Source organism: Dendrobates tinctorius, unplaced genomic scaffold, assembly GCF_039654945.1.
Source record: "Dendrobates tinctorius isolate UK_male_01 unplaced genomic scaffold, ASM3965494v1 ptg000293l, whole genome shotgun sequence".
Taxonomy (NCBI): Eukaryota; Metazoa; Chordata; class Amphibia; order Anura; family Dendrobatidae; genus Dendrobates; species Dendrobates tinctorius.
The window spans coordinates 13,173,439-13,195,414 of NW_027361960.1; the positions used below are offsets into that span (position 1 = coordinate 13,173,439).

A 21,976-nucleotide genomic window follows, 5' to 3' on the forward strand; every position below is an offset into this window, starting at 1 on the left:
TTCCATCTATGCACAGCCCCATCCTGCAGTACATCACGTTTCCATCTATGCACAGCCCCATCCTGCAGTACATCACATGTTTCCATCTATGCACAGTCCCATCCTGCAGTACATCACATGTTTCCATCTATGCACAGCCCCATCCGGCAGTACATCACATGTTTCCATCTATGCACAGCCCCATCCGGCAGTACATCACATGTTTCCATCTATGCACAGTCCCATCCTGCAGTACATCACATGTTTCCATCTATGCACAGCCCCATCCGGCAGTACATCACATGTTTCCAGCCATACACAGCCCCATCCGGCAGTACATCACATGTTTCCATCTATGCACAGCCCCATCCGGCAGTACATCACATGTTTCCAGCCATACACAGCCCCATCCTGCAGTACATCACATGTTTCCATCTATGCACAGCCCCATCCGGCAGTACATCACATGTTTCCATCTATGCACAGCCCCATCCGGCAGTACATCACATGTTTCCATCTATGCACAGTCCCATCCTGCAGTACATCACATGTTTCCATCTATGCACAGTCCCATCCGGCAGTACATCACATGTTTCCAGCCATACACAGCCCCATCCTGCAGTACATCACATGTTTCCATCTATGCACAGCCCCATCCGGCAGTACATCACATGTTTCCAGCCATACACAGCCCCATCCTGCAGTACATCACATGTTTCCATCTATGCACAGCCCCATCCGGCAGTACATCACATGTTTCCATCTATGCACAGTCCCATCCTGCAGTACATCACATGTTTCCATCTATGCACAGTCCCATCTGGCAGTACATCACATGTTTCCATCTATGCACAGCCCCATCCGGCAGTACATGACGTTTCCAGCCATACACAGCCCCATCCTGCAGTACATCACATGTTTCCATCTATGCACAGCCCCATCCGGCAGTACATCACATGTTTCCAGCCATACACAGCCCCATCCTGCAGTACATCACATGTTTCCATCTATGCACAGCCCCATCCGGCAGTACATCACATGTTTCCATCTATGCACAGTCCCATCCTGCAGTACATCACGTTTCCATCTATGCACAGTCCCATCTGGCAGTACATCACATGTTTCCATCTATGCACAGCCCCATCCGGCAGTACATGACGTTTCCAGCCATACACAGCCCCATCCTGCAGTACATCACATGTTTCCATCTATGCACAGCCCCATCCGGCAGTACATCACATGTTTCCATCTATGCACAGCCCCATCCTGCAGTACATCACATGTTTCCATCTATGCACAGCCCCATCCTGCAGTACATCACGTTTCCATCTATGCACAGCCCCATCCTGCAGTACATCACATGTTTCCATCTATGCACAGTCCCATCCTGCAGTACATCACATGTTTCCATCTATGCACAGCCCCATCCGGCAGTACATCACATGTTTCCATCTATGCACAGCCCCATCCGGCAGTACATCACATGTTTCCATCTATGCACAGTCCCATCCTGCAGTACATCACATGTTTCCATCTATGCACAGCCCCATCCGGCAGTACATCACATGTTTCCATCCATACACAGCCCCATCCTGCAGTACATCACGTTTCCATCTATGCAGCCCCATCCAGCAGTACATCACATGTTTCCATCTATGCACAGCCCCATCCTGCAGTACATCACATGTTTCCAGCCATACACAGCCCCATCCTGCAGTACATCACATGTTTCCATCTATGCACAGCCCCATCCGGCAGTACATCACATGTTTCCATCTATGCACAGCCCCATCCGGCAGTACATCACATGTTTCCATCTATGCACAGTCCCATCCTGCAGTACATCACATGTTTCCATCTATGCACAGTCCCATCCTGCAGTACATCACATGTTTCCATCTATGCACAGTCCCATCCGGCAGTACATCACATGTTTCCATCTATGCACAGCCCCATCCGGCAGTACATGACATGTTTCCAGCCATACACAGCCCCATCCTGCAGTACATCACATGTTTCCATCTATGCACAGCCCCATCCGGCAGTACATCACATGTTTCCATCTATGCACAGCCCCATCCGGCAGTACATGACATGTTTCCAGCCATACACAGCCCCATCCTGCAGTACATCACATGTTTCCATCTATGCACAGCCCCATCCGGCAGTACATCACATGTTTCCATCTATGCACAGCCCCATCCGGCAGTACATCACGTTTCCAGCCATACACAGCCCCATCCTGCAGTACATCACATGTTTCCATCTATGCACAGTCCCATCCTGCAGTACATCACATGTTTCCATCTATGCACAGCCCCATCCGGCAGTACATCACGTTTCCATCTATGCACAGCCCCATCCTGCAGTACATCACATGTTTCCATCTATGCACAGCCCCATCCTGCAGTACATCACATGTTTCCATCTATGCACAGCCCCATCCGGCAGTACATGACATGTTTCCATCTATGCACAGCCCCATCCGGCAGTACATCACATGTTTCCAGCCATACACAGCCCTATCTCTCCTTTTCAGTGCATCTATACACAGCTCCATTCTACAGAACATCACACCTCTTAGCTGCCCTCTGCACACCCTCATCTTGCAGTATATCGATCCTCCCTTCCCCTCCAGATACAGTCCTATCATGAAGCCCTTCCTACACTTCTCAGTTCCACTGCTAGCAACAAGCCCCTATAATGTGTGCAGGCTGGGCAGCCATAAACAATAGTTATCCTTCTGACTGTATATGGCTTCTCGGGCCCTGCGTGCCTTTGTGGTGCTGTAATTCGCATTAAATCATCTGCCGGCTCTTCCCAATCTGTAACATGCCACTCCAGCACCCGGGGCCCTAAACCTTTACTAGGGAAGGGGCCTCTGTCTGCTCGGCCCGTCCCGATCCTGCCGCCTTAGTGTGACTAGAACTCAATCTTCTGACGGTCACTCTGGAGTCCCGCACAAAGAACCTTCTCGAAAAGCTGGTTCCGGGTGTTTCTGCTTGTGTAGCTGGCACCAGGCTGATTTGCCAACTCTGGGCTTTGGTTTTCCATTTTTCAGTGTTCTGAATGAAAATGACTGGAGAACAGACACGTATGAATCTGTTTTCCCTGATAATACTGAGCTTTCTACCCATTCAGGTGAAATATTTTTCCTATTTAGGTCACTAGTTGCTGTAAATTGTAACGAAACGATCCGATTTCCATCCCACAGATTCCTTCTTGGGGCATAACATTGGCTTATGTCGACGCACGTCCGGTGTGCTGCTATATACAATGTTACCACTAGATGGCGGAAGAGGCATTCAAGTCTCTGTTGTTCTGGTAATTGATGTTCCATCGTGAAAGGCGTGGTTGGTAGTGACGTCATGACGTTCAACCCGGAAATCGAAATGTGGGGACCATGGAAATAATATAGCAAGATCGTCTGCATCGTAGCGGCGCTGCAGCTGGTGGGTGTAGTATGGCCGCTCGTTACATTGTGTCGGGCGCCGCTGGTTTCTCTATGTGTATAGCACAGCCTGCGGACATGGCGCTGCCTCCTGTGCGGTGCCGGCAGTAGTGTGAGCCTGGCCTTACAGCAGTGTAGAGACTGGGCGGTTAACCCCATCCGCCCCATGGCCATCTGGGCACTGGGAACCACCGGCTCCTCTACATTGAGTACATTTCGGTGATAACCTATTGGATCGCAACTGATGGTTTAACCCCTTAAAGACTGCCTCATTTTACACACCTGCTGAGGTACTTTATGTTAATGGTACATTTAGATCCATGCAATCTGCATTTATTTATGAAATACGTGGAAGTGTGGTGAAAATAGCAATTTTCAAACTTTGAATTTTTATTCCCTTGTATCAAATGGTGACCTCACACAAAATGGTTAATAACATTTCCAGGCGGTGGACGTGACGTCGGCGCCATTTTCCACCTGGCTCTTATTTTGTTACGATGTTAGAAGAAAGTTTATAAATCCAATTTTTTTTTTTTCCCCCAATGTAAAAAAAAAGTGAGAAAAAGTTATTAAAAATTGTGAGAATTTGAAAAAAATCCCCAAATAGAGAACAAAAAAAAAGAAACCATATTAATCCCATAAATACATTTTATTTAATAAAAAAAAAAAAAAGTACGCACATTTTGGTATTGTCTCTTCGGAACAACACGACCTATAAAACTGTTACACTAGTTAATTCCTTCAGTGAATACCATTAAAAAAAGAGCCAAAAAAACTCTGCTTTATCATACCACCGAACAAAGAGTGCAGTGTAAATAAAAATTATACCTCTGAAAACATCATCTTGTCCTGCAAAAACAAGCTGTCATACAGCTCCATCGGCGGAAAAATAAAAAAGGTATAGCGCTCAGAATAAAGCAATGCAAAACTATTATTTCTATAAAATAGCTTTTATTGCATAAAAGCGCCAAAGCATAAAAAAACTGTGGTATTTCTGTCATCGAATGGACCCAAGGAATAAAGCTGACTTATCAATTTTACCACACGCGGAACGACATAAAAAACAACCGAATTTCTGTTTTTTTGTTCATTCTGCCTCCCAAAAATTGGAATAGAAAGAGAATGTCATGTACCTGAAAATGGTACCAGTAAAAACATTAATTCGTCCCGCAAAATAAGCTGTCATGTGGCCCTGTGGGCCGAAATATGGAAACATAGCTGTCTAAATATGAGGACGCAAAAACTAGTTTTTGCAATAAAAGGCGTCTTTTAGTGTGTGACAGCAGCTAAACATAAACAGCCGATTTATATCTGTTATCTCTGTAATCACACCGACCCGAAGAATAAAGTTGTCTAATCCCTTATATTGCACAAGGAACGGCGTAAAAAATAAAACCAATTCCTCACCTGCTGTTGATTTGTTCATTCTGCCTCTCAAAGATCGCACTAAGGCTCGGCTTATTTGCTGTACACTGAGCACTTACACTGGGGTTTCTGTGTAATTCTTTGTAATACGTGATTTAGATGGAATCTCTGGTGGAAGATTCCCTATTATGAGGCAGGTGGAGGCACTGTGGATGCCATAGATCCTGTGATCCGGCTCTGTCCGTCTTTTTAGGTGAGCATTAAAGCACGATCGTCCACAGTTTTGTGCATTTCTGAAAAGACGGACACCACTGTGAAGATGCCAGAAGGAGTCTAGAGTAACTCTGCTGCCTCATTATAGTGAATGGATCCCTTTTGGGTTTCATCTGTCATGTCACTCGGAGATTTAGGCCGGGGTCACACTTGCAGGAAACTCGCACGAGTCTCGCGTCTCAATACCCGGCACTTGCGACCGGAGTGTGCGGTTGCATGTATTTCTCTGCAGCTGAGCGCTCCGGTCCGAGTGCTGGCGGCAGTGCCAGGTATTGAGACGTGAAACTTGTGCGAGTTTCTCGCAAGTGTGACCCCGGCCTTAGATGGAAACTCCAAAGTGCTCAGTGTAGTGTACAGGATAAATATGATCCTAAATATTGTGTAAAATGTCCCCGTTCAGGTCTGTCATGTGTTAACGGAAATATATAGGGCTTCCAAAGGCTCTGGAAAAGCAAAATGGCACCTCACCCCCCAAAAGAAATCCAGAGAATTCTGCACTCCCAAATCCAAATGCCCCCTACCTTCTGAGCCACAGTGTGCCTAAACCACATTTAATATGTCTGGTGTTTCTGTAGCAATGAGAGAACACCTACCATATTTTGCGGATTATAAGACACACCCCAAATTTTGAGGAGGAATATAAGGAGATTTTTTTTTTTTTTAATGGGGGTGCTTCTTATAATCCATGCATCTTATTGCTTACTGAGGAGTGGTGGCTACAGTGAAGCGGGGTCCCAGGGTCGCTGCTGGAGGAGGCAAAAGTGGAGCGTTGCTGCAGGCCTTAGGCTGGGATGAGGGGGTGTTCTGATGTGCGCTGCTGCGAGGACTCTGCCGACATTTTGTGAAAGCCCAGAGACCCCACCCTTACATGGTTTACTGTGCGGTGGACTCCGGGAAAATGGCTGCCGGGGGCGGCACATGCGCAGATGGAGATCTTGGCACCAAGATCTCGGGAGATGAATGAACCCCACTTTCCACCACTACAGGGCAAGTGGGAAGAGCTGGGCAAAGCGCAAGAATAGATGTGCCATTTATGGGAAGCTGCTGCCCTGCTATTTTTAGGCTGGGGGGCAAATATCCATGGCCCCTTACCAGCCTGAGAATACCAGCCCCCAGCTGTCTAGCAAGGCTTGTTGTAAAAAATGGAGGGGACCGTTATTTTAACCCTTTTCTGCCATTGGACGTACTATACTATTCCATCCACGTGACCTGGGACTTAATACGTCATGCCCTTTAATGCGACACTGCGACTTAAGTCGTGGTGATCGCATTAAATTCCGACGCCATCTGACCGGAAGATGGTGTCTTCATCTTGGGCTGTGTCCCCGCCCACCCAGCCTCCTGATCGCTGTGATTGGCTGTTCAATTCTGAACAGCTAATTGCAGCGCCTCTCATTGTTTCAGCCAAACAGATTGTAACATTGAGGTCCTAGGATAGAATCGAGTACCGATGTACCCAAACCGCTTAGATTGGCGCTATCGATGATCACGCCAATCGCAGGGCACAGCGGTGTTACCGTGCTGTGCCCTGCCAGAACCGGCCTAGGATAGGTGCTGTAAGAGCACTGATCACAGGCCGGCGCCTAGAGATTCCCTGCAGCTCCTGCTTGATTGCGCCAATCACAGGGCACAGCTGTGGTGTGACCGCGCGGTGCGTCTGTGACCTGCCTAGGATCGGAGCTGTGAGCTCTGATCCTAGGCTGTTGCCAAGGTCACCAGGGAAAGCTCTGATTGGTGGGATCGATGTGATCATCGATCCCACCAATGACAGGTCACAGCAGCGGCATCACCGGTCTGTGACCTGTCTGTCACCTGCCTCTGACCTATGTGTGACTGCTCTGCAGGTCCTCACACTAGGTGAGAATTCCTGCAGAGCACTCGCACTGCCAGATCTTCTGTGCTGGGCCTGCAGAAGACAGAAGAAAGAGAGACTACAACCATAAGTGTTGATCCCTGATCTCTGCCCGATCTCTCTTCATCCACTCCCAATGGGAGTGAGTGGGAAAATTGTGTGGGATTTGGTGCACCCACTGTTGGATAAAGGTTATCACCTCTACACCGATAACTTTTATACCAGCATCCCACTCTAGAAATCCCTCTCTGAACGAGGTACTGCAGCCCTGCGGTACTGTCCGCTAAAATCAGAGAGGCCTCCCGAAAACGCTACTTAGGAAGATGCTAAGAAGGGGTCACAGAAGAGCCCAGTGTAGCGACCACCTGCTGGTGGTCAAGGACAAGAAGGATGTCCTTCTCTTGACCACCATACATGGTGATAGCAGCGCCCACAGCACTGTCTGCAAACCAGACTGTGTACTGGGGTGCGTGCAACAAAATCATGGGGGGGCGTTGATCTCTCCGATCAACTCCACCAACCGTACAGTGCTTTGAGAAAGGCCAGGGTGTGGTGCAAAAAGCTGGCCGTGCACATCGTAAAAATGGCAATGCTCAATGCTTTCCTGCTGTCACGATGTGCACGCCACACCGATATGTTGTACCTTCAGTTCCAGGAGGTAGTGGTTTAAGGCCCTGATATTTGGCACTCGGGAAGGAGCGGGCCCCAGTACTTCCAGAACTGAAGGTGCTTGTATCGTACCAGGTCAGCATTTCCCGAGGGGAGGTCCCGCAAGCTGGAAAAAGAGGTAAGTTGCAAAAAAGGTACGGAGTGTGTTATAAAAGGGAATACGCAAGGACACCATTTATCAATGCGACACCTGCCTTGAAAAACCTGGCCTGTGTATGAATGCTTCAAATTGTACCACCCCTCCATGCACTACTAATTTACTTAGCTTTACAGTAAAATTTTTTTTACTGTTTAGGCACATCAGGGGCTCTGCAAACGGAACATGACGCCCGCAGACCATTCCATCAAAGTCTGCATGTTTTCTCGTGACATATTGTACTTCATGCTAGTGGTAAAATTTCATTCATATAACTTGCGTTTACTTGGGGAAAAAACGGAAATTTGGCGAAAATGTTGAAAATTTCGCAATTTTCCAACTTTGAAATGTTATGCTCTTAAATCACAGAGATATGGCACTCAAAAAACTTACTAAGTAACATTTCCCACATGTTTACTTTACATCAGCACAATTGGGGAACCAACATTTTTTTGTTAGGAAGTTATAAGGGTTAAAAGTTGTCCAGCGATTTCTCATTTTTACAACACCATTTTATTTTTAGGGACCACATCAAATTTGAAGCCACTTTGAGGGGTCTATATGATAGAAAATACCTAAAAGTGACACCATTCTAAAAACTGCACCCCTCAAGGTATTCAAAACCAGATTCAAGAAGTTTATTAACCATTCAGGTGCTTCACAGGAATTTTTTGAATGTTTAAAAAAAAATGAATATTTAACTTTTTTTCACTAAACAAAATTAATTCAGGTTCAATTCTTTTATTTTACCAAGGGTAACAGGAGAAATTAGGCTGCAAAAGTTATTGTGCAATTTGTCCTGAGTATGCAGATACCTGATATGTGGGGGGAACCACTGTTTCGGTGCATGGCAGAGCTTAGAAGGGAAGGAGCGCCGTTTGACTTTTTCACTGCAAAATTGGCTGGAATTCAGATTGGATGCCATATCACGTTTGGAGAGCTCCTGATGTGCCTAAACAGTGGAAACCCCCCACAAGTGACCCCATTTTGGAAACTAGACCCCCCAAGGAACTTATCTAGATGTGGTGAGCACTTTGAACCCCCAAGGGCTTCACAGAAGTTTATAACGTACAGCCGTAAAATTAAAAAATCATATTTTTTCCACAAATTATCTTTTCACCCCCAATTTGTATTTTCCCAAGGGCAACATGACCCCAAAAGTTATTGTACAATTTGTCATGAGTATGCTGATACCCCACATGTGGGGATAAACCACTATTTGGGCGCATGGCAGAGCTCGGAAGGGAAGCAGCGCCATTTGACTTTTTGGCTGGAATTGAGATCAGACGCCATGTCGCGTTTGGAAAGCCCCTGATGCGCCAAAACAGTGGACCTCCCCCACAAATCACACCATTTTGGAAACTAGACCCCCCCAAGGAGCTTATCTAGATGTGTGGTGAGAACTTTGAACCCCCAAGTGCTTCACAAAAGTTTATAACGCCCGGGCGTGAAAATAAAAAAATTATATTTTTTTCCACAAACATGATCTTTTAGTCCCTAATTTTTTTATTTTCCCAAGGGTATCAGGAGAAATTGGAACCCAAACGTTGTTGTCCAATTTGTCCTTAGTACGCTGATATCCTATATGTGGGAGAAAACTACTGTTTGGACACACGTCGGGTCTTAGAAGGGAAGTAGTGACGTTTTGGAATTCATGCAGACTTTGATGGAATGGTCTGTGGGTGTCATGTCGCATTTGGAGAGCCTCTGATGTGCCTAATCTGTTGTGACCCCCATTTTGGAAACTGGACCCCCCAAGGAACTTATTTAGATGTGTGGTGAGCACTTTTTATCCCCAAGTTCTTCACAGAAGTTTATAACCTAGAGCCATAAAATTAAAAAATCATATTTTTTTCCACAAAAATGATATTTTTGCCCCTAATTTTTTATTTTCCCAAGGGTATCAGGAGAAATTGGACCCCAAAAGTTGTTGTACAATTTGTCCTGAGTAGGCTGATACCCCCAAACCACTGTTTGGGCGCATGGCAGAGCATGGAAGTGAAGGAGCACCGTTTGACTTTTTCAACACAGAATTGGCTGGAATTGAGATCAGACGTCATGTTGCGTTTAGAGAGCACCTGATGTGCCTTAACAGTGGAAACCCCCAATTCTAACTCCAACCCTAACCCCAACACACCCCTAACCCTAATCTCAGCCCTAACCCTAGCCCAAACCCTAATGGGTAAATGGAAATAAATACGTTTTTATTTTTCCATAACTAAGGGGGTGATAACGGGGGGGTTTGATTTACTATTTGTGGCAGGTTTTTATGTTTGGCAGCTGTCGCACGCTAAAAGACGCTTTTTATTGTAATAATAGTTTGTGCATCACCACATTTAGAGAGCTATAACTTTTCCGTATTTTGACCCACTGAGCCATGTGAGGTCTTATTTTTTGCGGGACAAGTTGACGTTCTAATTGGTACCATTTTCGGGCACGTGACATTTTTTGATCGCTTTTTATTCCGATTTTTGGGAAGCAGAATGAACAAAAACCAGCATTTCATGAATTTCTTTTGGGGGGTGCGTTGACACCGTTCTGCATGTGGTAAAATTGATAAGGCGCTTTTATTCTTCTGGTCAGTGCGGTTACAGCGATACCTCATTTTTGTCTTTTTTTATGTTTTGGCGCTTTTATGCAATGAAAACAATTTTATATAAAAAAATAATTATTTTTGCATCGCTTTATTCTGCGGCTATAAATTTTTAATTTTTTCACTGATGACGCTGTGTGGTGGCTCGTTTTTTGCAGTACAAGACGACGTTTTCAGTGGTACCATGGTTATTTATATCCATCTTTTTGATCACGCCTTATTACATTTTTTGTTCGGCGGTATGATGATAAAGCATTATTTTTTGCTTCGTTTTTTATTTTTATTTTTTACGGGGTTCACTAAAGGGGTAACTAGTGGGACAGTGTTATATGGCGGGTCGTTACGGACACGGCGATAGTAAATATGTGTACTTTTATTGTGTTTTTTTTAGTTTCAAAAAATGAATTTATTAGGGAATATTGTTTTTTTTAATTTATTTAGCGATTTTTTTTTTTTTTTTTTTTTTTTAATAAATTATTTTTACACTTTTTTTACTTTATTACATTGTCCCAGGGGGGAGACATCACTGTAATATGTCAGATCACTGATCTGACAGGTTGCACAGCACTGTCAGATCAGCGATGTGACAGGCGCTGCTGCAGGCTTTCTCAGAGCCTGAGAAAGACGCCTCCCTGCAGGCCCCCGCGGCCATATTGGATTCGGGGACCTGCAGGGAAGGAGGCCCCTGCAGCAGCGCTGCACATCGCGCTGCTGCGGGGGTCTCAGGGAAGCACGGAGGGAGCCCCCTCCCTGCCAATGCTTCCCTGATCCTCCAGTACACTGCGATCATGTTTGATCGCAGTGTGCCGGGGGCGGTCCGTGATTGCCCCTGACACACAGTGCCGGATGTCAGCTGTGATAATCAGCTGACACCCGGCCGCGATCAGCGGCGCTCCCCCCCGTGAGCGCTGGTGATCTGATCGCGTTAGACATACTATTCCGTCCTTGGAACTTAAGTCCCAGGTCACATGGACGGAATAGTATGTCTGATGTAGGAAAAGCGTTAAAGAAAATATGCTACCATCACTCTGTGCCCTTGTTGGACATGCACTTTTCCAATACAACAAAGATCCAAAATAGATATCTGTTGCATTTTTGAAGAACAGGGTGAAAGTGAGTTTCCTGATCTGAACCCAGTTTAACACCCATGGGGAGTTCTGAAGAGACAAGTTGAGCCTCACTCTCTACCCAGCATCCGGGCTCTAAAAGAGGTCATTCTTGAAGAATGGAAAAAGAGAGATGTTGCAATCTGTCGCCAACTTGTTTATTCCATGCCTAGAAGACTTGGTGCCGTTCTTAAAAGTCATGGAGGTCATATAAAATACTACATGTAGTAATTTTTCATGTGAGGTAATGGAAGTTACGGTATATTGTAAACTTTTATGTTATGGGTTAATCAATGTTCTATGAAACCCAGTCTTGTCAACTTTTTGAAATTAGTTCTTTTTGCCGTTTGGTGGATTTCCATAGAAAAAAGCGGAATACTCAGGAGAGTAACAGGAAAAAAATCAGAGGAAAAAAAACGGCCACTTGTGACCTGGTGATAGGTTTTCTTTGTTATTTTATTACTAATTTGTAAGTGTAGGTTGCTTCCCATCTATGAAACTCCTAGCATCTTTCAAATTCAGTGTAAGTCAGTTGCCTATTGGAAATGGCTGCTCAGATGTGTAGAAATATTGTGCAATCACTTTACCCTGAATTTCTAATCATCTTAAAGCGACAGTGACTTTCAATGTGGAAACCTACCAAAACACAAGCTTCTTGTTTATATCAAACCTAGTATTTTCTATCTTTGTAATAGTTTTAGGCTATGTGCACACTTACCGGAACTCTCGCGGAAATTACCGCGAGAATTCCGGAATTCCATTCCGCGGGAAAATCGCATTTTAAATTCCCGCGATTTTCCCACGGAAAAAATAGCATTTTGCCAGCGTATTTAGCTTGCAAAATGCTAGCGTTTTCCAAGCGATCTGTAGCATCGCTTGGAGAACTGATTGACAGGTTGGTCACACTTGTCAAACAGTGTTTGGCAAGTGTGACCAACTTTTTACTACTGAGGCCGCCTATGCAGCATCAGTAGTATAAGAATGCAAAAAAAAATAAAAAATGGTGTTATTCTTACCTTCCGACGTGCCGCGCAGCCGTTCCCAGTAATCCTTTGCGAAAATGCCCGTGATGACGTCCGTTCTCGCGGGATCCCGATGTCTCGCGGTAATTCGCGATGACGTCGCGAGACTTCGCGATCCTGCGAGAACGGACGTCATCGCGGGCATTACTGGGAACGAGAGCGTGGAGAGAAGCGGGAAGGCTGCGCGGGACGCCGGAAGGTAAGAATAACAATATTTTTTATTTTAAATTCTATTTTTTACAGGGATATGATACCCAAAGCCCGGAGGACAGTCTCCTCTCCTCCGGACCGTGGGTACCATCCGCAAATGTTCTGCTTACTTTCCGCATGGTGTGCACAGCTACATGCGGAAAGTAAGCGGAACAATGCATTCCTATGGGTGCGGGATCCCCGTGATTCCGCAAAATTAATGAGCATGCTGCGGTTTTTACCGCGAAGCGATTCCGCCGCGGTAAAAACCGCAGCATTAGCACAGCATTGCGGAATCCCATAGGAATGCATGGGATGCTTATTTTTCGCGTTTTCGCAGCAAAATTGCGCGGTTAAAACCGCCGCGGAAACGCGAAAAAAACGCCACGTGTGAACTCAGCCTAACATTTAGAATTTAATTTATTTTTCAGTGGTAAGAAATCTTCAGGAAAATGACCCAAGTAATTCCCAGTGATCCCATTGGTCGACGTATAATTTGTGATGGAGAATATGCAACTGTCCAGTTTGTTGGATTGGTGCCACCCACACCAGGTATACCTTAATATCATAAACTGAAGAAATGTTTTCTTATACACATTTCTTTTAAAGGATTATTCCCCAAATCACAATGTGGTATTCTAATAATAAACATATACATTTGTGCCATTGTAACTTATGTTTAAATTTTCCTAACTTTGCCTCACCCCTATATAATGCCCCTCCAGGCTCTATTTCCTTACCTGTTGCCATTGGGATTGTCCTGTTGTAGTTCCTGTGCTCCTAGTTGACATTGTGCAGTCTTTCCCAGCTGACGAAGCCACGTAGGGTGGCGACACGCGTCGGGCATCTTCACAGCTCCCCCCTGTGTGATATTTTAGGCAAGAACGCTCTGAACATGGCTATTTGTCTGGGCATTATGGAACCCAGGCTTATTCTTTGAATCTTGGTGTTTTCATTTTTGTCCTTGAACCTTGGTTCTGGACGCTTCTTGCCTTCTATACTGTATATTAACTCATGCTTACTCAATATCTCTTTATCACTACACTGTGTACCTCAGTGTTTTGGGTCGTTTTACAATATATTGACTCATTTGAGTGTTAGCTGTACAGGCTATGCTATTTTTTAGTTGGTACCACATTACACCTTATAATGTGACTTTGCACATGTCAGCACTTATTGCTTGTGCTATAGTTATCTAGTATTATATATTACGTCTGTCACATTTTTTTTGCAGGGCACTTATTAGCGAAACCTCTGCTTGTTGTCATTTGTTAATATGCTAACCATATCCATCTATTACTGTACACGGGTATTACGTTTCGATAACTCGGTGCTTATTTAGCATGTGGGTCTAATGATCACCTTGGGGCACTGTAGCCCTTATGGGCGACTTAGCCTTGCTTGTATGTCATTTTATGACTAAGTGTTTTTAATATGATGTTGTTCTTTTGTATCTAATAAAAGATTTGCTTATTTTTTGGTGATCCTGGTTATAGTCTGTAGCTTTTTTCTTCTTTCTATTTGCATATTGCGCAGATGAATATCTCCACGCCAAGATCTCAGGAGATGAGATCTCAGTGCCAGTCAGCAAGGTTGGTTATCAAGAGTAGAAGGGTCTCCACGCTGTTTTTAAATTATTTAAACAAAAAAAAAAAAAAAAAGGCATTTGGTACCACCCATTTTTGACAACCAGCCTTGCTAAAGCTCACAGCTTGGGGCTGATATTCTCAGGCTAGTAAGGGGCCATGGATATTGACCCCCCCGCCTAAAACTAGCAGCCTGCAACTGCCCAGAAAACGCACATCTATTAGATGCGCCAATTCTGGAACTTTGCCCAGCTCTTCCCACTTGCCCTGTAGTGGTGGTAAGTCGGGTTCATATTTGTGGGGTTGATGTCACCTTTGTATTGTCATGTGACATCAAGCCCATGGCTTAGTAATGGAGATGCGTCTATAAGACACCTATCCATTACTAATCCTATAGTTGTATGGTAAATAAAGACACAGCAAGAATAAAGTCCTTTATTAGAAATAAAACAAAACACAGTTTTCCATTTTTATTTAATAAACGCCTAATTCCAGCAAAGCCCTCGTTCTCCTGTGATAAAAGTAAAATAAAAAAACAACAATATAGGATACCTGTTTTTCGTTCTGTCCCACACCATAATCCATGTCTGGGGGATAAACAGTTTTCAACCTGGATGGTGCCAAGATGCGTCCGTCCAGGCTGCAAACCACTGGTGAATGAGCTGCTGTGAGCGCAGCCTCAGAGACTGGTGGTGACGTCATTGAGGTTACGTCCGGTCACTGAGGCTCCATTGCCATCCGGCTGAACTGCTGTTTCCTCGGTGACATCTCTGCTAGCACCCTGAGAGTTTTTCTCACTGTGCTAGCGGGGATCTCACCGAGGTCACCGCAGTTCAGCCTGGCTGGGAATGCAGCCTCAGTGACGTCACCGCTAGTCAGTGAGGCTGAGCTAGCAGCAGCTTATTCACCAGTGGTTTTCAGCCTGAACAGGCGCATCTTGGCACCGTCCAGGCATACCGGACAGGTACGGTATATTGTTTTTTTTTTTTTTAATTTTTGGTTTATCACAGGAGATAAAGGGCTTCGGTGGAGTTAGGTGAGGTCGTAAGTACGAATTAATTGAGATTGTTAAAGGAGTGTGTGTCATTCTTTCAATTAAAGGACTTTTTTCTGGGTGTCTGTATTTTCTTACAATGTGACTATAGTATTAGTAATGGAGAGGTGTCTTATAGACACCTCTCCATTACTAAGCCGTGGGCTTGATGTCACTGGTCAATACAAAGGTGACATCAACCCCCACAGCTATCACCCCACTTGCCACCACTATAGGGCAAGTGTGAAGAGCCGGGCAAAGCGCCAGAATTGGTGCATCTAATAGATGTGCCTTTTCTGGGCAGCTGCGGGCTGCTATTTTTAGGCTGGGGCAATATCCATGACCCCTTACCAGCCTGAGAATACCAGCCCCCAGCTGCCTGTTTTAGCAAGGCTGGTTGTTAAAAATGGGGGGACCCCACGCTGTTTTTTAAAATTATTTAAATAATTAAAAAAATATGGCATGGGGACCCCTCTGTTAATAGCCCACCTTGCTGAAGCTGACATCTGAGGGTTGCAGCCCCTAGCTGTGAGTTTTGACTGGTTATCAAAAATACAGGGGGATCTACGCTGTTTTTTTTTTTTTTTTTTTTTTTTTTTATTATTTATTTACAGTGCAGGAGCGGATGATGAATATTCCCATCTGCCGCTCCTGCTCTTCTGTAATTAAAGGTAGCTGGTGTCGGATGATGGGAGCAATAGTCCCATCAGCTGACATAAGTGACCGGAGGTAAACTTTACACCTCAGATCACAGCTGAGTGCTTATGATGTCTTCTGACAGCATGGGAACCACGGCTCTCTGACCGACGGGGATGATTTCCCCGCCGATCAGAAGTGGTGTTTGCCGCGCTGTCATGCAGTGAAGCGGCGCAAGCCGCTCTCTTTTTTTCTGTACCCTGGGCATCCTGGACACCTGCAGCTTGCTTCACTAAAGACGATACCCGGCGTATAAGACTACCTCTGACCTTTGAGAAGATTTTCAGGGGTTAAAAAGTTGTCTTATACACCGGAAAATATGGTAAATGAAAGTAGTTAGTAAACTGTCTTAAATTGATTGAGATATTGCTGTACGTTATACTTAGGCATGTGGCTTGGAATAGAATGGGACAACCCTTTAAGAGGAAAGCATGATGGCTCCCATGAAGGAACAAGATATTTTACATGCAGGTAATGGCAAAGATAAATTATAACCTTTGGAGTTCTTTTTTTTTGTGCTTCCCACTTTGTTCTTTACAGTTTTTTCAGCAATTTGTATTCTTGTATTTGTATTAACCCTTCTGCAGGAAATTTGGCTGATGTTGTTTTTCACTGGGCAGACTATTGCAATTTTACTTTTCATTAGTTTAGAGAACAGCTTATTTCTCACCTCTATAAATATAAAGTTTTAGGGTGTGTGCACACGCTGCGGAATGCTCTGCGGATTTGTCCGCTCGGATTTAGTCAAATCCGCAGGTAAATCCGCAGGTCAGAAGAACTGCGGATTACACTGCGGTTTATCATCTCTGCAATGGAGCAGATGGCAAACCGTAGCGGAATCCGCAGAAAGAATCGACATGTCATTTCTTTCTGTGGATTGAAAACCGCAGCAAAACCACGCGGAAAAATCTGCACTACCGTTTTCGTTTTCCATAGGTTATAATGCTACTGTACACCACAGCAGAATCTGCAGCGTGTGCACATACCCTTAATGTCCAAGATCACCTTTATACTTCTACCTTCCTTACAATAAAATATTCATTGTATCAGAAATTTTGATAAAAATACCTAATTTCCTACTATTAGCAGTATGTATTAAACATATAGGGGACCTGTCACGGGTCAAAAAAAATCAATGTGCTCCCCTGAATCTGCTGTTGTTTTGAAGTTACTCTTGTCACTCCATTAAAGAAATATGCCCCCCCCCTTTTTTTTTCTTTTTGCTCTAAGAATGCTTGTGGTCGAAGAGATAATTTCTCAAGCGTTTTCTCTGGGTTTGTGTAGTCATCCTCTCTATGAAGCTGGCCAATCACTGTTTGGCAGCATTTGATCTTGGATGAACAGTGTGATCTCCCACTGTAGTTCTTCCCCTTTGATGCTGCCCTGTCAGTGCTCAGCAGCTTCTGAACCTGATTGAACAGAATGATCATGATGTTCAACTAGGTGCAGGTGCTGCCGAGCATTAACTACGGAGCATCGTAGAGGGGAAGATCATGCTGTTCAAATAGGTTTACATGCTGCTGAGTGGTGATTGGACATCATCTTAAATAGGGGCGGAAAGGTCGCAGAGGGTATGACCGGTCTTGTGATGGAGAGGGGGCCTGCAGACACCAGAACCTAGATATGTTTCCTGAGATGCACATTCAGCTGAAATGTATTGTCGGGGAGTCCCTACATTGAAATACATGCCACCGGCCAATCAGAGGCCTGTGACGGGCAACGCATGGCAGTGATGTTATGCACTGCCCATGCCAGCACACCACAGTCATCTGCCAACTTCTGCGCCAGTTATACAAGAGGGCGCCGTACATCTTGGGAGACGGGGCAGGTAAGATTATTTAGTTTTTTTTAAATTTGCTGAAGGAAAAAAGGGCATTATAACTGGGAAGCCTATAATGTGGGACATTATACCAGCAAGGAATCCAGAATGGAGGATATTGTTATAGGCTGGGGAACATTATTACATGAATGGGCCCAGGACAAAGGGACATTGTTATAAGACGTTGGAAGCTCACTAAGGATGTTGCTCCAAGGCACTTTCTGATTGCACCACTTCCCTGCCTCACATCCACTGTTAGCCACACCACACTTATCAGACTGCTCTTCCATGGATGCCTGCTGTCTTTCGGGTGCACTTTGCCGCCGGCTTCTCTACAGTTGCCGTCAGGCCTTTGCTCTCCTGGCCTCAGTACACACACTCTCAGCAGAGCTCCAGGGTAGAGAAGGTTGTTTATTGGCCAGGGACCGCCTCTTGCAGTGAACCAGTAACTCTCCCGCTCTTTCCTGGCACCAGCTATCTCTCATTTGTCTTTCTTAACTCTTTGCCTTCTATGTCTTTCATAATGTTTGAGCTTGAAGATCATCACCCTGGTTACCCTTTACACCTGCACCTGATGCAAGCGCAAATTTCCTTTTGGGTGAATTCGTAGGAGGCCGTGTTGCTTGCCAAGGCTGTGGAGTCTGTGTGTTTTTTGGTGGAGTTGGTATAAAATGGACCTACTCAGACTCCTAAAATATATAATTGGTTGCAGTATTTAAATGCAGTATGTGTTGAATATTTTTTTCATAAGAATTTAGGAAAGTTATGAAAGGTCCTATAGATATCTGTTCTGTTCCTGATCTAGGCTTTTAGTTGAGATGAATCTGTGCTGCACTTTATGTACATGCTCAGTAGCTCCTCCTACAGACTGGAGCAAAAAGGCACTGATAAGGAATGCCTGCAGCCCTGCACTCATCTCAAAAACTGCTAGCCTGAACAGGAAAACAGAATTAAGGCAAGTACGTCTTAAAGCATATTTAAACTTTCTATAAACTGTGCATAAATCAATAGCCCAGTGTATGCTTTCTCTGTATGCTTCATGTTTTGGCTTGCTTTTTCTCTGAGCTCATGTTTGGAGAGCTTAGTTGATCTGATGCTCTTCATGTTGTTAGCTCTGCTTGCAGTTTCACATTCTTTCTGGGGTATGATTCAGCACAAACTTGCTCCCTCCCTGCTTCATAGACTGTGAAGCATCATGATGTGAAACATTTAAGGTTTGTTTCCATGGTTAGTAAACGCTGCGGATTGGACGCTGCGTACAGCCGCAGCGTCCAACGCGCAGCGGCCAGATGTTACAGTATCTCCACTATGCATGCAGGGACGCCTCCGCAGCATGTCTATTTATCTTGCAGAGATGCTCAGTCTCTGCAAGATAAATATCACAGTTCAATGTATAGGATGCAGTGATTCCGCATGGTTCAATGAACACATGCGGAATCACCGCGCGTCCAAAGTGCTGCCAATACTGATGGCGGAAACATACCCTTACTGACATGTACCCTGAGAAACGCCCAAGATTGAAAGTTCAGCTTAAAGCTATCTAATAACATATATTACAATTTTTTTTATTTATCATGATCTGTACTATTGATTTATGCAAAGTTTGTTTTATTTCTATGCAAAATGATACATGATTCCCTATTCTTGCAGGAATTACAATATACCTTATTTTTTCGTAGGACAAAATTATTTTGGGAGCGCCAATATGATTATTATATGAATTATATGATTACAACATGATTAGAAAGCTTCCTATAAATTCAGCTGTATTTGAGCATTTCACATTAACTCGATAAATATATAAAGTGGTAGCCGTGATGAAACTTTTGACAAACATAAATACTTAGCAGAAATTAATGGTATAGCCGCCCCCCAAATTTTTTTTTTTTTTTTTCTTTTCTTTTTTTAATGTTGGTGTTGGGTTAAGGTTGGTATTGACTGGTGATATCATGAGTACAGCAGCTAGTGCTGCCTACATTGGCATGACTGCTAATTGGCTGCACTGGTCTCTTGCTCTGTAGTTATATTTCCACTACTGCAGCTTGTCAACAAAGACAGGAGCAACAGCAGAGAGGAGTAACTGGAGCAGTACATAACGTGTTTATTTCCAACTAGCGCAAGCCTATCAACATGATTGTATTCTGGGGAAATTCCGTTTAGGACTGTAATAATCCTGTGGATCCCAACACTACAGAGAGGAATTTTTTTTCAGGATGACTATGGTAATCCAAAAATCATGTAGCTTCTTAGGACAATGATCACAACAATTGTGATCAGTAAGTAAGGTTGCATTGACTGTAGAATAAAGTTTTGGAGTGTTCTATAGTTTGAAGTTTTTGAACTAGCATTCAAATGATCGCAGGTTTAAGTCCTGTTATGGGACTAAAAAATAAAGCAAAAATGAAAGAAAAAAATGTTTTTTTCATTTAAAAATATGAATGTTTGAATCATTCATATTTTGTTCCTGTTAAAATAATGAAGAAATAAAAAAATTGTAACAATTAAACTGACAGCTCATCACTCAATTTTTAGCCTTCAGACAGGTCCAAAAATAGTGTTACAGTTCCAACAAACTAGTAAAAAAGTTTGCAGTCTTATTGACCTGAAGATTCATGTTATCAGGTCATTTTTACAAAACTGAACCCCCAAAAGCCAATGGCAAACTTTTTTTTTTCACCATTTCTTCCCACTTTAGATCGTTCTCCTATTTTCAATACATTATATCGTAAAGTGAATGGTGGTGTTTCATGTTACAACTTGCCCTCCCCCCAAAAAAACAAACAAGCCTTCAAAATAAATCCTTGCCATGAAGGGGTTAGAGATGCCCGACTGAGGAATGTTTCAGAAGAACGTAGTGTGAATGCTATTATACTAACCATATTTTTCATTTACTTGATTGAGGTCAATAGTTTAGAAATATCTTAAGTGTAACTGTTGTCTCATAAGAACGTTCAGCAGAAAGTTGGTGTCTTCTGCTCCTAGTTCCTCCCTCTTCCTCCTGCCTCCCGTCTGCCTGGAATCTTATGAGCATCAACTGTCATCTTCTTTCACAATTATGTAAAAATCTGTCTTCAGTAAAGACAGATTTTGCCCTTGAGTTGAGAGTGAGAGATCAGTCCAGGAGGAGAAAGAAACAAATATTTCTGATAAGATATGTTGCAAAGTTGCTTCTTTTCTTGTGTACTATTGATTTATGGCCTAAACGTTAAAACACCCCTTACTCTGAAGTTATTTTTGACTTGTTTACTTTTTTCTCCCCGTCTCATTGTAACACTGGTAGCCATCCCACAGGAGCATCTTTTGTAAGACCTAAGAAGGCAAATTTTGGTGTCAGTTTCTTAACTGGAATGTCAAAGCGTTATGGTCCAAACACGGAATGGGATGAAGTAATAGTGATTGGGAAGAAGACTGTTGAGCTTGTGGGATTTGAATCTGTTCAAGAGGAGCAAAGGTTAGAGGCTTATTTTCTTGTGTATTAAAACCTTGAATATATTATTGCAATGCCGACTGCCATCCGTTCTCCCTCCACCTAAAACCGCATTCAACCAAGAAGAAATTTTGCTGTTTTATGAAATTATAAAAATACTGATGCAAGGTTTCACTATATTTGTACATTACCATGTGTAAAATTAAAAAAACAAACAAAATAACCTTTTAATTTTTATTTTGTCTTTCAGTCAGTTGAACACATTACATGACATTTCTTTACGAGAATGTTTGGTTAGTGATGCTGGTGAGAAGGGAGAGATACACCGTTCCTGTCCCAGTATCCTTTTCTGACTTCCTTTTGAGACAGCTTTACTTTCGTGGAAATTGCATTATAACATATTTTTGTATTTTTTGTTTTTACATTTTGTATTGACAAATGGTTATCCACTTTTGCATATTAGCGGGTATTTCAAGTGCAAAAATTAAATCCCCATATTGCTGGTTCTTATTTTATAGTGTATCAGTACATCTTTGTTGCAAACCTCTACTTGTATATTTACTGTCAAGAAGTCATCTGCTTTGTTATAGAAACAGTGGAGCACCAACTCCACGTTGACGTTACTGGTCATTGTTTCTACACACTCGCTAAACACTTGCGACTCCTGTACCCAGTTAGTACACTTACGCATCCTCTTTTAAAATGCACAGTTATTTACCCCCCCCCCTTCCTTTTCGAAACACAAACTGCTTGTACGTCTGGGTAAAAAAGATCACTTTG

At 43.7% G+C, this 21,976-nt stretch overlaps 1 protein-coding gene across 5 annotated transcripts in view; it reads left to right on the forward strand.

The window, feature by feature from the left end:
* Nucleotides 1-3,272: 3,272 nt before the first annotated feature.
* Nucleotides 3,273-21,976, forward strand: part of TBCE (tubulin folding cofactor E) — a 133,614-nt gene continuing 114,910 nt past the window's right edge. For 2 of the 5 annotated variants that reach the window (XR_012226898.1, XM_073560140.1), the window contains exons 1-5: nucleotides 3,273-3,431; nucleotides 13,067-13,187; nucleotides 16,337-16,421; nucleotides 21,050-21,220; nucleotides 21,447-21,535. Coding sequence is in view for 4 of the 5 variants with exons in the window: in XM_073560140.1 (XP_073416241.1) it covers nucleotides 13,088-13,187; nucleotides 16,337-16,421; nucleotides 21,050-21,220; nucleotides 21,447-21,535 (445 nt within the window). In the remaining variant the exon portion in view is untranslated. The other 3 variants (XM_073560141.1, XM_073560143.1, XM_073560142.1) reach the window with 3 other exon arrangements.